Source organism: Cyclopterus lumpus, chromosome 11, assembly GCF_009769545.1.
Source record: "Cyclopterus lumpus isolate fCycLum1 chromosome 11, fCycLum1.pri, whole genome shotgun sequence".
Classification (NCBI taxonomy): domain Eukaryota; kingdom Metazoa; phylum Chordata; class Actinopteri; order Perciformes; family Cyclopteridae; genus Cyclopterus; species Cyclopterus lumpus.
This window is the reverse complement of record NC_046976.1, coordinates 2,839,154-2,854,875: the sequence shown is the minus strand read 5'-3', so window position 1 is coordinate 2,854,875 and position 15,722 is coordinate 2,839,154. Positions and strand designations below refer to the sequence as shown.

General features: G+C 48.0%; 1 protein-coding gene across 3 annotated transcripts in view; it reads right to left on the bottom strand.

Moving 5' to 3' along the window:
* cica (capicua transcriptional repressor a) overlaps positions 1–10,400 on the bottom strand; it is a 31,531-nt gene extending 21,131 nt beyond the window's left edge. For 2 of the 3 annotated variants that reach the window (XM_034545797.1, XM_034545799.1), the window contains exons 1-3: positions 10,210–10,400; positions 3,031–6,748; positions 1,851–2,118 (exon numbers count right to left, since the gene is read on the bottom strand). In XM_034545797.1, the coding sequence (XP_034401688.1) occupies positions 1,851–2,118; positions 3,031–6,531 (3,769 nt within the window). In that variant the 5' untranslated portion in view covers positions 6,532–6,748; positions 10,210–10,400. Of the gene's footprint in view, positions 1–1,850; positions 2,119–3,030; positions 6,749–7,127; positions 8,104–10,209 lie in introns of those variants that run through there. The other variant, XM_034545798.1, reaches the window with a different exon arrangement.
* Positions 10,401–15,722: the final 5,322 nt, after the last annotated feature.

Sequence of the window (15,722 nt, the reverse complement as noted above, 5' to 3'; positions counted from 1 at the left end):
ACTGTGTATCCATGACAACACGCCGGCAAATATGATTACTCCTTTTTTTGTCTGCTGCTAGTGATGAAACACATTCACATCACGGCGAACCTGCCCTTGATGCCCTTGTCTGAGGTTGTTGATTGTCTGGATGAATGCGTGTGTGTGTGTGCGTGTTTGAGAGAGAGTGTGAATGTCCTTGTTGCTCTATGCACTCCTGCATGTCTAGACATGTCAATATTCTCGCCCTCTTAAAACTTTCAGTGAAACACCCCTTCGCTCTCTCACACACACACATGGACATGAAAAGGGTGACACCCCCCCTGCACACACACACACACACTCAATAACTCTAACACTACACACACTGAGTTGCACACAAAATGAGCCGCGGGTCTCGGTGGTTGCCTGCATGACTGATATATAAAAAAAATGTCTTCATCTCTACCACCTGAACCCTGAGTCCAGAAATCACAATCAACCAGACAAGGGTTAAGAAATACGACAGCATTTAAAGATACGTATGCATTCAATCTTTGTATTTAGGGCTGGGCCATAGGGGGGAAGATCAAATATCACAATATGTTTTAACCAAATAAATAGCGACGGCAAAATATATATATATTTTTTTATCCACATCAGTAATGTGGATATAATGACGAAGTGGGTGAAGGCAAATGGTGGAATAGCTAGAACAGTCGTGAAAAGCCTTTAAAACCAGGAAAAGACAACTATTATGCTACGTTATGATATCCAAGCAACTATGCAACTTTGACTGAATATGTGAACTGAGAAATGCCCTGTAAGGTTTATATTTTCTATATGACTTATAAATACAACCTCTTGTTTTGTCAAATGTCAGTTTGAACTGTGAAAATGAAAGAAAAGAAAAAATAAATATCTTTCTGCACTAATGTTTTCAGACTTAGAAGAAAGGAGAAATCGTGCATTTCATTTGGAAACCATCTTCCCCATTCCTATATTAGTAACATTTCTGAGTTTTGGGCTGTAATATCGCAAGGTTGGCATGGAAACAAGCACACAGTATATGATTAACCCAAACACCTCTATTGCTCAGTGGCCAATGTTCTTATATCCAGCAGAGTGCACACAAAACTAAGAAAATATCCACACAAATTGTTGCCCAAATTCATACTTTAAAAGAGGGGAGGTAAAAGGGTAACTTTGCTGCTTTTTCATCCTCCTTCAAACAACACTGTGCATCTTCTGATATTTACAGTACACCTTGTACTATAAAGAGTTATCTGATGGTTTGATTTAGGAAGATACATATAGTATACATCCCTAGAACACCAACATCTCCATGCAGGACTGAAGCTAGGGTCAAGACATGATGAGATCTGCTGCTTTTTTTTTCCAGTATAAAATAATAGGCATGAATTCTATGACTAGCATTACAAACAAGATCCAGTTTTTCTTAGAAAACAACAGCAGCCCAAAGCGGCACATTTCTGACAATCTTGCCTTGTTAACTTTGTCAATCGTAGTATATTATAACTTTGTGAAAATTAGCATTTGCCACATACGCACCTAATCAATATATAAGTCAACAAAAGGCAAATCAAGGGGGCAAAAAAACATCCTTTGAATACGGTTTCCTCTAACAGTGCTAGCAAACCATAGTAAAGTGTATATGAGTCATAGCCATAGCACTCCAGATGACACTCCTGTAAGAGATAATGAAAGCAAGAATATGTGGGCTGGAGTACACAAGCTTCAGCATGCACATCCCTTCCTACTATAGAGTACGAAAGAAGTGTGGCTCAGCAGACTTTGTATCTGACGGGGACAAAGGTCGAAGCCACAGTGCCATGATGAGCCCTCGCTCCCTCTCCCCGGCCCTTACTCACCCGTCCCTGGACGTCCCATGATGATTTGCTTGCGCGGAGCAGGATGAGGCGACTCAGCTGGCAGTATGAGCGGCAGCAAAGCAGTCGGCGTTGGGTGACAGGCTACCGGCTGTGGCAGCCCCCCGCCGGAGGCATCCTGGTGTCCCTCGGGCTTCCTCTCCCTCTCTCGCCCCCCAGAGCCAGAGGAGGACAGGATGGAGCCTGATGAAGTGGGCATCGCGGAGGTGCTGGACAGGGCAGCGTGGCCCCCTGTGGCTGGAGTCAGTGACTGGGAGGAGACATCATTTTTTTTTTTAAAGCATTAGCAGTATTTACAGAGATCTGATGCACTGTTCTGATGTATATTCTCTTTCAAAAATAATATTCGACTGAAAATCCATCTTTTGATAATTAAACTAAAAGGTTGCGACTACTCAGTCACATCCTGCAGCATAATCCACTACTCCGGTGTTAATCAATTTGTTCAGTATGTTCCAAACACTCAAGAGAGTCCTCACACAGCACAACACGGTAAATAACACTACTTCAATGTCACGCTATTGCCCTCAGTGCAAAAGGGTTCAAAAGGTTTCTAAGATCCTTTTGATGACTGGACTCTGCTGTGAATACAAGCTATACACTTTTAGGGTTAGGCCACCTTTAGGGTTTATCAGAGTATTTCATCCTAACAATACAGATGTGCAGTGAAGTATTCTTTTAATTCACTTTCAAGGTGGACAACATTATAGAGGTTTTACATCGCCCAGGTTATGATGTCCAAATTACATTCTGATCAGCATATTTTGACCAAATGGACTTTGATAGTAAAATTCACTTGTACTTGTGTATTCCTTTTGAGTCTTCCGACCACTCACAGCACTTTACACCACATGCCGTCATTCACCTATTCATACACTGATGTTCGGGGTTACTATGGTGGCACCTGCCCATCAGGACTTAACAAATTCACATTCACACCCATTGATGCACTGATGGTGCAGCTATCGGGAGCCATTTGAGGTCAAGTGAAAAAACTACTTTGCTCTCCCATTTCTTACATATTTAGATCTAAAATGAAATGATATTATATTTTATACCACGATATGGTATTGCTAGGATATTGCGATAAGACTTTATCCATATGACCAATCCCTATACTGAATGTGATCATATTCCACAAAAACAAAACTGACTTGCTTACCGAGCTGGAAGTGACCAGGACGAGTGTGGATGAAGGGTTGCGCAGGAGAACTGCACCGTTGGTGGTGGCCCCGTTGATGGGAACAGGGACCTGGAGGCCTGGGAGAGCTGTGTGTTGGGGCAGGCTGTGCTCTCTAGACCTGCTCCTCTCTCTCCTCCCCAATGGGCCATCAGAGAACTTGGCCAGGGGAACATCTGGGTTGCGGACAATGACTGGGGAATCACGGAGCGGCACAATGCGTCGTGGGGAGGGTTCCTGGGGCAGCGGGGAGGGAGGAGTGGGAGAGACCAGCATGGGTGGTGGAGTGGAGGCAGCGGAGGATGGTGGCCTGCTGGTGGCGCTACGAGGCCGGGGAAAGGAAAGTGAGGAGGGGGTTGTGGGCTGACTCTGGGGGGAGAGGACTCTGAAGGCGGCAGGGTTGTGGCCCAGGGTTGGGTCTCCCATCATGCCCACCAGCTCAGGTTTGGTCTGGTAGTCCTGGATTGCAGGCAGCGGTGGGGGTGGATGGGTGTCGAGCTTCCTTTTGCTGGGGCTCATGGGGACTGTAAAAGTGAGATTGGTCTGAAACGTGGGCACAATCCCAGACAGGTGGCGCTCTCGATCAACACCTGGTGTACCAATCTTAGTGCCGCTAAGCTGGCGATGGCGGCGTGGAGTAAGTGAGGAAGGAGCAGTGATGGGGCTGAAATTGGCAGGACGAAAGCCGAAGAGCGGAGAGGGTGAAGGTGATGGGGTAGGTGAGAACGGCGATTGGTTAGAGATAGGTGAGTATGAGGGTGTGCCTGAGCGGGAGCCCCCTAGGGAGACCAACATGGTCGCGGCCTCACACTCATCAAAGTCAAAACGAGAGAGGTCCTGGGGGAGCAGAGAGGGAAGGGCCAGGCGGGGGCGGGAGTCTCCTCCACGGCTGCTGGCCTCACTGCTTTCGCGTGACGTCTCATCCCAGTCAAACTCTGAGCTAGCTCTTCCACCGCTCATTCGAAGGTCAGAGGGAGTCAGGGTCCCTGTGCTGCTGGCTCCACCCCGTTCCCGGCTACCTCCACTGGCTTCCATCTCCTTGGTCCTCATTGAGAGGTGTCTGGAGCAGTATCCTCGGCGCTGGGACTCTTTTGAGCAGCCTTCCCTGGAGCACAACCTCCTCCATTGCTTCCCATTGAATTTCTTACGGATGCCTGTTGGCGTGCACACCACATCTCCCTTTGTGTACTTTTGCTGGGCAGCTGTCAGTGGGGTGCGTGAACGTGAGGAGGAGGAGGAGGTTGAACCTGATCCGGATCCACCGCCACCACCAGCTCCTCCACTGGAAGAACATCCTCCTTGGGCCTTCTCGACTCTGGAGGAGGACGCAGTGGAAGAGGAGATGGGAGGGAGAGGGGGAAGTTGAGGGATGGTAATGACAGCTGCAGCTGTTGCAGTTGCTGTGTCAAGGCCTAATAGGACAGGTGAAGGAGGAGGGTGGGGGTTCAATGCAAGATGGGTAGGGGGGACCCCGATGCCCCGCACCACAGAAAGGTGGGGATTGAGGTAGCCAGGCGGGGGCTTAGAGATGATGTGGCGGTGCAGGGGAAGTGCCATTGGTTGGGCCCCAGGTATGATCGCCCCTATAGGAAGCATGTTAAAGTGAGATACCTCCATGTCTTCTTCGGGGGTTAGTGGCATGTATGGGTGGTGTTGCTGCTGCTGTTGTTGGTGCTGCTGCTGCTGCTGCTGCTTCACACTGTTCTCCCTTTCTCGCTCTCTTTCCCTCTCTCTTTCCTGTATTCTCTGGAGGTCCCTCTCCCTCTCTAAGTCTTTCTCAATTTCCCACTCTCGACCTGGAGCCAGGCTGAGGACTGAAGCTGGGGTAACTGGAGAGGTAATGCTGTGGCCTAATGTGGAGGAAACAGGGACCATACCTGGGTAGGATATTCCTCTTCCCAACACTGACCCCACGCCAGGTGTCATCCCCCGGCTCAAACGACACACCTCCTGCTCCACATCTATCTCCTCCCTGTCCTCTCGTTCCAGTTCCTTGTCACTGAATCCCTCCTCTCCGTCCTGTCCCCCTCCAGACGGCAGATCCAGATCCCAAGGTGGCACCAGAAGCCGGAGTGTCTGTCGGGAGACCCACACTGCCTGGGTCCCACCAGCTGTCCCTCTGCCATCCTCTTCCTCGCCCACAGAATCAGGTCTTTCCTCAGACAGCAGGACACGGTAGCGGTTAGCCACTGCAGGGTGTGTGTCCACCTGGGTCACCACACCTTCTCTGTACCATTGCCACTGGCCCTCGCTGCCCTCCTCATTTCCAAATGGTACGCAGACACGGGTGCCAATAGCTATTGGATGGACACCAGGTGGTGGGGCATCTAAGATAATGTCCACCACCCCTGGGGGGCTGTCATGTTGATATGGATAACGGCACAGCGTCTTCTCACCATTCAGTTGAACCTCCAGGCTTCCAAATTCACCGCTGACCTTACGCACCACTCCAGCCCGGAACACCAAGTCTGAAATCCCCCCTTCGTCCCTCCTTTCGTCTCCTCCCACCTCGTCACTTCTTCTCCTGAGCTGTCGGGCGAGGACGCGCTGATTCTTCATTCCTTTGGCGAGGGCGTCAGATAGTGCATCGGGGAGACTGGGTAGTGCGTGTGTAGACATCTGTGTGAGGGTGTGTGTGTCGCCAACTACCTCCAGGTCAGCTGAGTGCTCGCTGGCAGTGTCTGTTGAGGAGCAGCGGGGTAAGAGGACGGGTGACGTTCGCTCCGCATCTCTTGCCCCTTCAACTCCTGCGGGCCTTTCCCTGTCCCCTGCCAGCGTCAGCGTAGGGGGTCCTGGGGAGCCATCCTGAGGCCCCTCCCTGCCAGTGGTCCTGCTGTGGAAGTCGTTAATCAGGCTCCTGCTTTGACCGTTGCCAACAGGGTGAGGGACACAGATGTCTTTTCCTGAACCTGTTGACCCGTGGTTAATGACCCCACCACTAAGAGGAAGATGCGGGGGCGTGGTGGAGGAAGGGTTGCTATGGTTACCAGTAGCAGACAAGCAGTGTTCAGAGGTGTACTTCTTCTTGGGAACGCGGGCCTTGAAGGTGGCCGTTTTCCGGCTGGAGGCGGGGTTTGGACTGTTGTTAGCGCTTGGTGTACTACTGTTACTACAACTACTACCACCACTGTCACTGTGGCTGCTAACGCTCACAGCTGACCTCCCTGATCTATCATCTGAGGATGTCACTAATTTCCCAGAATCCATCACGAGTGATACTGTCGTTTCTGACAGCCTGTGAAGACCCTCTCCCTCTGAAGTGCCCCGTGCTCTGATTGGGTCCGTCTGGGACGACTCAAAATGTGAATTAGAAGAAAATGAAGAGGAGGGTGTTCTGTTTTGTGGGGATCTGCTTCTGTCTCTGTTCTCATCTGAGTCTCTCTTCTCCCCTCCTTCTGGGGCATCCCCCGCTCCGCGACGCTTCCCCCCCTTGGCCCGGGTGGAGGGAGGAGAGCGACGGCCCTGCTTTTTTATCGGCTTCATCTTTTCATCTAGCTTGCTTTTTCTCTAAACAAGTCTTTTTATTTATTTATCACAGAGATTCTCTTTGGCGTTCCTCTCTTGTTTTGCCTTGGTTTTTTTCCTTCTTCCACCTCCTTTCTATTATCTCTATTTTCCTCCTCTGCCGGGGCCTCTCTCTCTCATCCTGTCTTGTCTTTGTTGCGCGACTTCGGCACTTGCCCACCTTATTCCAGTGTCTCTAAAAGAAAGGGAACAGGGATTGTGGTTTACTCATGTGGCAAACACATTCAGAAATGAAAAAAGCCCATTCACCACGACAGATTGCTACCAACTGCCTGGCTGTGGAGTGGAGTGGAAAAGTGGAGTGGAAAAGATTGGATCAGAATCAAACATCTATGAAGACATTACAAACATCAAAGTAATTCAAATAAAAGCAAATCAAAGAGGGACTTTATGGTCACAAAAACCAAGAGTAATAACCAGTTAAATATGAACATAAATCCTCAAATAAATGCATTCCACGCAAAATGATGCACCATCGTACTAGAGTAGTAATGAAAATGACTCATCTACAAATTCATTACACATTAATTCATTACATAACAGGTTCTACTCACATTGCAAAAGGCCTGCATCCATACCAGGTACATATTGAAAACAGGAGGCCATATTGTAGCGTAAACACAAAGTAGGCTCACAACACAGTATGGAAATAGTGAGGAGCACTTTGCAATTTGCCCAGACAAGCCTTGCTGCATACACATGCACTCTCACACACACTACTTCTTGGCCGGGGCAGTAGAGGCGGGGGAATTCCTTTTTCGCTCGCATATTGAAACCCTTCTCTTTTTTCTCTCTCTCTCTCGACCTTTATCTATGTATTTCAAAGCAGTCAATCCGCCCCTACAAACTCTATTTCCTGTGGAAGACCATTACCTAACTTCCCGTTACTTCTCTTTGCTACTATTACACGTTGCATCCTTATCCTCTGGCTGCCTCCTCTCTTCTTCTCTCTCCTATAGTTGATTCCTACCTCTTCCTCGCTCTTTTTCTCTCCTCTCCTTCCACTGAAGTCTTGATTCTCATTTTGTGCTGCAGCCACCCAGAAAAAGCCAGAGTTGTTCCGATTAATTGTCATTCCGCACCAGAGTCATTCAGCATCGCAGCTAGCCATGCCAGAGTCATTCAGAATACCTACCATTCCACACCGGACTCATTGACAGCTCTGCCCCCGGTTAGAAAGTAAAACAGATTGATTTTGCTGACTTGTTGAATGGGAGGCTGTTGTCATTTAACTGGTTTGTTTGCCGTGTGGCTGATACGCGCGGCACTTGCCTTGGGTACTAGCTGCTGTGTGCGCTGCCTCGTTTCTTCCAACACAAGAGTTTCCACAGAGCTAGGAGTGCCAGAAAGACGTTAACAACGAGTGTATGAGAGTGAGAATCAAAACACCCCCCCAATATGCTCAGTCGCCTTTTCTGAAAAATTCGCACTCCGATGTTCACTGTCAAAATGTTCTATCATTGATGTCTATCATGCACCGCGAGGCATGTCTACTTGTCAGTGACGGTTTGACTGTCTGTTAACTTCCATGTCTTGCCTGTCTGTCCCCGCCTCAACGTCCATCCTCCCACCAGCCTCTTCCCCCTCCGTCTCGTTACCCTTCAGTTGCCTCCCTGTTTGTCTGCACATTCATTCAGGTCCTTTTAATATCTGCCACATCCTATTGGCGAGAGAAAAAAAAATCAATTTTCAGAGATAAGTGCCGCCTGTCTCAAGGCCACATACATACACACACACACACACACACACACCTATGTGATGATAGTTGAGAGTGCACACAGAGAGCCAGGGAGCTAATAGCCGTCACTGTGCTCTATGCAAATCCCTATTTAGGACAGACAACCATAGAGCAGCCACCATAAAATTATTTGGCAGACGGCCTTACTTGGTCACGGTAGAGGTATGCTACGTGTGTTTACTCAGTAGTGTGCCGTGTACAACAGCTGGTGTAGGAGTCCTGGGCCTGGTGATAACAGCTTAAAGGCAAACTGACGCAACTCGCTCTCCCCGCCGTGTAACACGGAGCAAGGTAGCCCCATATGGGAGCTATAGTGGGCCTCCTATGCTTCATGTGCAGCGATCAAAGTCGAGCTCTATCTGCTCATCAGGTGTGCTCGGATTGGACAGTACAGTCATATTGTATTTCCAGAAACGGTGTTTCCCTTCTCTTATACATAAATAAATGGTAACCTGTATGGCAACATGGAGCTGATGCAAACATTTACTGCCGCCTTTTAAAACCGCAACTCGGCTACGACAAACTAATAACCGCTCAAGTGAACTGCAACGGATTATAATATTGAGTATGAAGTGACTTGGTCATCTTTATGCTATAAAACTGCATATGCCCAACACACTTTCTTTTTCTTTTTTAAACCTTGCCATACATTCCTTATAATTCGCTAATATGTGCCAGACCTTTCAGTCCTTTATGGAATGCTTTAACCTCCCGTGGAGATGCTAAATCATGTATTAAATGGTACATTTCTGACCCCAGATCAAACTGTATAGATTCAAAAGTTTCTTTAAAAGTGTATAACAGGATCACGACAGTGCCAGGGGTGTATACATGTATCCACCAGAGCAGACACCAGCCGTTAACTTCCACACAAGGTGCACAGCACAAGTTATAAAACTACAGGAGGCGATGTCGTCACCTCTGGTTATCTGGATAGTACCGTGTATGTGTCAATCCCTCGTAGTACCGCGAGTACTACCAGTTTGTACTCCACAACACAGCAGGCCGTGGCGTGCAGCGGCCAGGCCTCAACTACACACACACACACACACACGCGCCCGCGCGCACACACAAGGCCGCTTAGAAATCCTCAACTCACTGTCACCGGGAAATAACCGGTTTAACGGGCACATTAACCACTTAATACCGCGTATTACGGCCCGCACTAACCGCGTTGCGTGACAGCGTGAAATGTCCCGAAACAGATGGACGCGTTAACTTTGTCGATCCGCTCCACGGTCACACACAACCACACAAACAGCGGACAAAGTCGGCCGTCTTTGGCCCATCCGAAAGTGACAGTCGCCCGAAAGGGTAGCGACACCGAGCCGGGTCGCTTTGTGGCGACCCTCGTCGTCGTTCGCGTTATTGCGACCGAGATACGAGAAGGGGAAAGTGTCAATGTGCGGCCACGAAGTAGTCCACCGGAGAAGGCCCTCGAGCCCCTTTGCAGAACACGTTAATTCAAACAGCCACGTTGATTCGTGGAGGAGACAAACAGAGGAAGAAATATGTAACTAAGACAGTGGAGGAGGGAATGACAAGCCACTTTGGGAAGGTTTGGATACCACGCAGGGGGAATAGCAGTTGTTCTAGGAAGTCCGACGGCAGTTATGGCGTTGAATTTATTTCTAGTGGAAAAGTTTCACGCTCACTATGTCTATCAGCACCGCTCCCTTTTTTTTCTTTTTTTCCCTCCTCCTCGCACAAGACACTGAATCCGCAGTCCGCTCCTCTCCGTGGGCTTACCCAGATACCGGAGGAGTATGGTGATCAGCTCCACCGCTAATACGGACTATAGCCACGGTAAACACGGCCAGCGTTAGCGGCTCAGCGAGAGCACAACAAGCCCCACTGCAGTGCTGCAGGAGAAATATTTGTGGGCAGCTAATACTCACCAGAGCTAATATAGTACCCCAGTGTGGTTCTCTGTTGAGTCCGCAGGGTAAAATAGGGCAGGTCGGCCGGTCGTCCGCAGCTGCCAATTAGCGGCGATCCATGTTTCTCCAGCAAAGCAACTTAAAAGGAGGAAAAAACTACTGCCCCTGTACATTCTACACTACAGTCGCAAAATGGTGAATGAAGCCCCGAAGCCTTGACAACCAGCCCGCGCGGCCAATTGCGGGGCACGAACGCGTACAGTAGCCAATGGGATCACGCAGAAGGGGAGAGAAGGCGGGGCCACGCGTCAAAGTAAATTTGAGCGAAGGTGCGCCGCGGCCAATCGCAGTGTGGGAAAACACAGAACAGCTGTTGGGAAAGCGAGGCTGCGGCGGCCAATGGGGCTCCTATGTGGGCATGTCTCCGACTGTGTCGGGCACGCAGGACGGGATTGAGATCGTTCTCTCTCTTCTCTTCATCCCCTCTTCACTTGTCTACCAACATGGGACACGGGCATGGACGGAGGAGACGCTGTCTGTCTGTCTTTTTTCTTCTTTAAACGGGTTGGACTTGTTTCGGTAGACTAAACACACCGACGTGATATTATCAAATTGAATGTAGATCGATATGTCACGGCCCAAACTATCGCAGCTTTAAGAAGAGGAGACACTATGTGTGCTGTATATTCGTCTCTATGCATGGCAGCAGCGTCTCCACTATGATCCACAGGTTGAGTGTAGTTTTAGGGGAACCGCAGAGAACACCAACTCCCAAATGATCATGCTTTCTCTACTTCTCCATCCCTCTCGCAAACTCCCCGACTCCCTCCCTCCCAACTAATCAGAAGGCGCTCCGAAGAGCGCAGCGTCTCTTCGTCCCGCCTCCCCCCGCCAATCAGGACGGCCGCTGGCTGGCTACACGTCACCAGAGCAGCGTGCGATTGGCCGAGAGGCCGGGGGTCTGCAGGCCAATGACCGAATGCTGCGGTGAGGTCATTAATGCTTGTTGCCATCAGCCTGGCCAAACAGGAAGAGTGAAACCCCAGTGAGTAAGTTTGGTCCAAACACGGTGTATGTGGGTCCTCAGAGAGTGACCCACATACACCGTGTGGGCCTTCCCTGCACGGGCACTACTCTGTGCACTTACAGGCTGTGACACACTAAAGAAGAACAGGAGACACACACAGACACACACACACACACACACACCACACACACACACACACACACACACGCACACACACACAGACAGACACACACACACACACTTTCCACTGCTATTCCACAAGGCACTAATGGTGTATGTGGATTGCTGTGTAGCAGGGTGTCTCGCTGTTTCTATAGCTTACAGGCACAGATGGCGAGTTTGGTCAATGATGATACAGAGCTCGCTGGTTGCGGCAATGCAGTTTGCCTGGCACACACACAAACACACACGCACACACAGGCGAGCGGGTACACTTGTCACAGTTACACACAAAATGGGGCGAACGCGTACAAGCCAGCACCTACACACACACACACACACACACACACACACACACACACACACACACACACACACACAGCAGGATAGCAGGCGCAGTAGAGTTATGCCTTGGTGTTACATAAGCTGTACGTGTGCAGGAGCGCACACACACACTGCACCCAGTGCAATCACACACAGATATATACACACTTTTGTGTATATCGTACAACCTCTTTGAGCATGCAAACATACAGACATGCACTGTTGCACATACAACAAAGTACAGTTTATTGTTAGTATTTAGTTTGCACATGAATGCACAGGGGACCCTTTTGTGCACGTGCACGTACGCACGCACACACACACACACACACACACACACACACATACACACTGCATTTCCTGTACCCGTTTCATGGCCCTACCATGAGCGACTTTTGACTCACACATCTGTGAGAATGCATGTAGTCTGCTTGCAGACTACATCTAAGTGCTGAGTGAGTGGGATCTCCAGACATCTCCCACACCCCTCGTAGTGAGGCACTGCAGTCTCTGTCTGCCTCTAACCGACTGCTCACGCACAGTAGACAAGCACACACAAACACTTTCGCAACGCGGCAGCCGAAAGAGACATGAAAAGGCACCCGAGATTGAAGTCCTTGGGGCAAGCTTTAGGGTGAGGCGGAGAAAATGGGAGTGCGAGGGAGACTTTGGTGGTAAAAGGTAGTAGATGAGAGACAGATGGTGAGGAAAGTTATAAAAGAGAGAGACAGAAACAGAGAGAAATGGGCCAGAGAGGTAGACAGAGAGCTGCGAAAGTCAAGCAGTTTGTGAATGAGAGCCATAAATCCAGCTGGCATTAGCACCTCTGAGCACTTTCTAAGAATGAGGCGGAGAGCCGCGGCTAAGCCCTCCCCTCAATCCCAGTCACTTTACACTAAATGCATTACGGCCACTTAACTGCTAAACAGCTCCAGGGACCCCTGCTTTGTACCTGACCCAGCACGCTTAACACTCTCTAATTCAAGAGTGTGTGTTCAAAAAAGAAAAGAAAAAGAACAAATGGAGAGTGGGAGAAGGACCGGATGAGTCCCAGCTCTACTCGTCTCCCCACCGGCAAACATTTCGAGGTTGAGTGTATGCACACAGTGGATTTAACAGCCGGCACCTGCTGCCAATAATGAAACCTGAGACGAGTGTGCACTCACTCATAGACAGGCATTATAACAAAATATTTTTCTGGTGTTAGAGGTGTAGATTGTTTCCAAAAAAAATATTTTATGCAAATTGTCTACTGTGTTTAATATTTACAGTAAACAGAAAGGCATTGTTGAATTACGGCTATCAAAAAGTAACAAATCAAATCAAAGACCGAAAAATTGCTCAATACCAGATTTCGAGAGGGGTGCCCGTACAGAACGCAGAGGCGAACCGCCACTGGTATAAATGCAACACGAGTGGACCCTGAGGGGACGCCGTCTGTTTCCACGGTCATGAACGAACTGTCGAGCTAAACGTTTTAAAGTCAAGGTCCTGAAAGTCTGGACATCTACATTGTCATGGCAACGGAAGCAGACTGCATCTACTGATGAGGACAGAGGGATACGAGAGCTCACATAACAATACAGCAGTGGTGGAAGACGCACTCCAATTCTGTCCTGAAGTAAAAGTGGTGATACGGTGTAGACACAGATTCTGGTTTCACATACATGTAGGCGACGGGAAAGTATTTTACATCGGAAGCGTTCCGGATTTCCGTTTGTGGTCCGAGTAGTATCGACGAGACACTTTGGAGTAGGCGTTGGTTGAATGAGAGTAGTCAAAAGAGTTAAAACACACTGGCCCCAATGCACTCTGGGAACCCACCGGTTATCGTCTGCAGATACCACTGCTTATTATTGGTTTAAAATGAGCTGGTTAACTGGCTACTTACACGCCGTCTCACGTTGCTAATGGGACTGCTAACAATGAGCAGCGCGCAGAGAAAGAAGTCTTGGGCCGGATATCACCCGGCTCCACCAGAACCCCAGAAATATAGAGCCTCACCCCTGCAGGCCGAGCTCAAGACCCATAGTAGGTAGTTTTGCGTAAAAGACGTGGTTTGCTATGTAGCGTACGCATGTGGCAATATTTAAGGGTGAAAGTTACCTGACAAAAGTAAAGTATTATAAGCAGGGTTGCAAAATTCCGGGAATATTCAAAGTTGGAAACTTTCCACGGGAATTAACGGGAATAAACGGGAATATACGGGAATTAACGATAATTAACGATAATTAACAGGAATAAATTGAACATTTTGGGGTAATTTAACTGTATTTACCTTGTTATAAGCAGACATGCATACAAACATTTATAATACAACTTTTAAAAATGACATTTTTGACTTTTTTGACATTTTGTGAGTAGAACTTTATTCTTTCATCGAACAACAAAAACATGAATGTTGAATAAAAAAGGTGTATTCCCTATGATCACCACCCCCCAACCCACTTTTCTTCCCCTGAATCTAAATGCTTTCTTCCTGGACCTCATCAACGTCCTCCTCACTGCTGTAGAAAGTTAGTCTACTGTATACAAATAAACTTGGTATTAAAATGAACATGGCTTCAGTTTACCAAGTAATCAATATGCTGTATGACAAACAGTGTTGGGAAAGTTCACTGTCTACATGAACTAGTTCAGTTCATAGTTCACACATTTTAAAATGAACTAGTTCAGTTCATAGTTCACATATTTTAAAATGAACTAGTTCAGTTCATAGTTCATAATTCAAAATGTTGAACTAAGTTCACAGCTCCAAAAATGAACTAGTTCAGTTATTTTTTTCAATATGTTGCAGCTAAAATTGAAATCTCTATCTGTCTGCAATACCGCTCTTGGCCACTCGGCGCTCTCACACTTGCCAGACATAGGGCTGAAACGTTCAGACACTGATGACAGAGACGTTCAAAAACAACAGAACGTTTTATGTTTATGTTTCTGGCAGACAATGTTCCCAACCAGCTGCATTCAGGGTCCAGCTGAGCTAGGCGTGCATAGTCTTGTTCTCAACTACACTTAAGTACGTAGGCACATTTTTTTGGTGCAAAATTCCCGAGCCAAAGTTCGCGTGGAAACTTTCCGGAAATTTACCGGAAACTTTCCGCCCCTTTGCAACCCTAATTATAAGCATAGACTGTATATAGGAAGTGGTCGTAGTCATCGTGACATCACCCGTTGGTTTGTGGACTGCTGTTTTGAAGCCTCGAGTTCAGCAATTTCGCCGTCTCCATCTTGGATTACGGCCGAGGCCAATCAATGAACGATAGTGACCATATTTGGAATGCGGAGGAGTGACGTAGAGACGCCGTATACGGCCCTGGTAGAGAATCACAGTAAACCCCCCCTAAAGCATACCTGGGGAGAGTTTATGGCCTATTTGAATCTAAATGGTGCATCATTTACTAAATGAACATCATGCTGTATTGAAGACTTGAAACTAGAGATTGAGACCATAAACTCATGTTTACTGAAGGAATAAATCAAAAGAGAAGTTATTTTCTCATGGACTTCAATACAACCAAAGGAGTCGCCCCCTGATGGACATTAGAGAGAATGCAAGTAAGACACTTCCGCATCGGCTGAATATAAGTCAATTCATAGGGGACATAAACAACGGCCTCCTGGGAAAAGGCCTTTGTGTATTTGAACCATCCATTTATTTACATCCATTTACACTACGTTACCTGGCTTTCTAAGAGACGTCCTGGCTCGCAATTACATGGATTATATAAACCCTTTTACTGTTTGAATGCAATGATGACGTAAGTAAGTGTGCACATGAGAAGCATCACCGACTGCAATAGCTGGTCATGCTACTCAAGCATTAACCACCAAAGGTCGCGGATGCAACCTGAACAAATGGGCTTCCCAGATCGACTGTTAGTGAGTGGGTGGAATACATTAGCCGGCATTTTGGGTTAACGAGTGGCCGTGTTAACTGGTGACTTTAGTGACAGCAGCTGTTGAAAACACAAATAGAACGAGAAGGATGTCCTCGTAAAAACTTTCAACCCATTTTAAA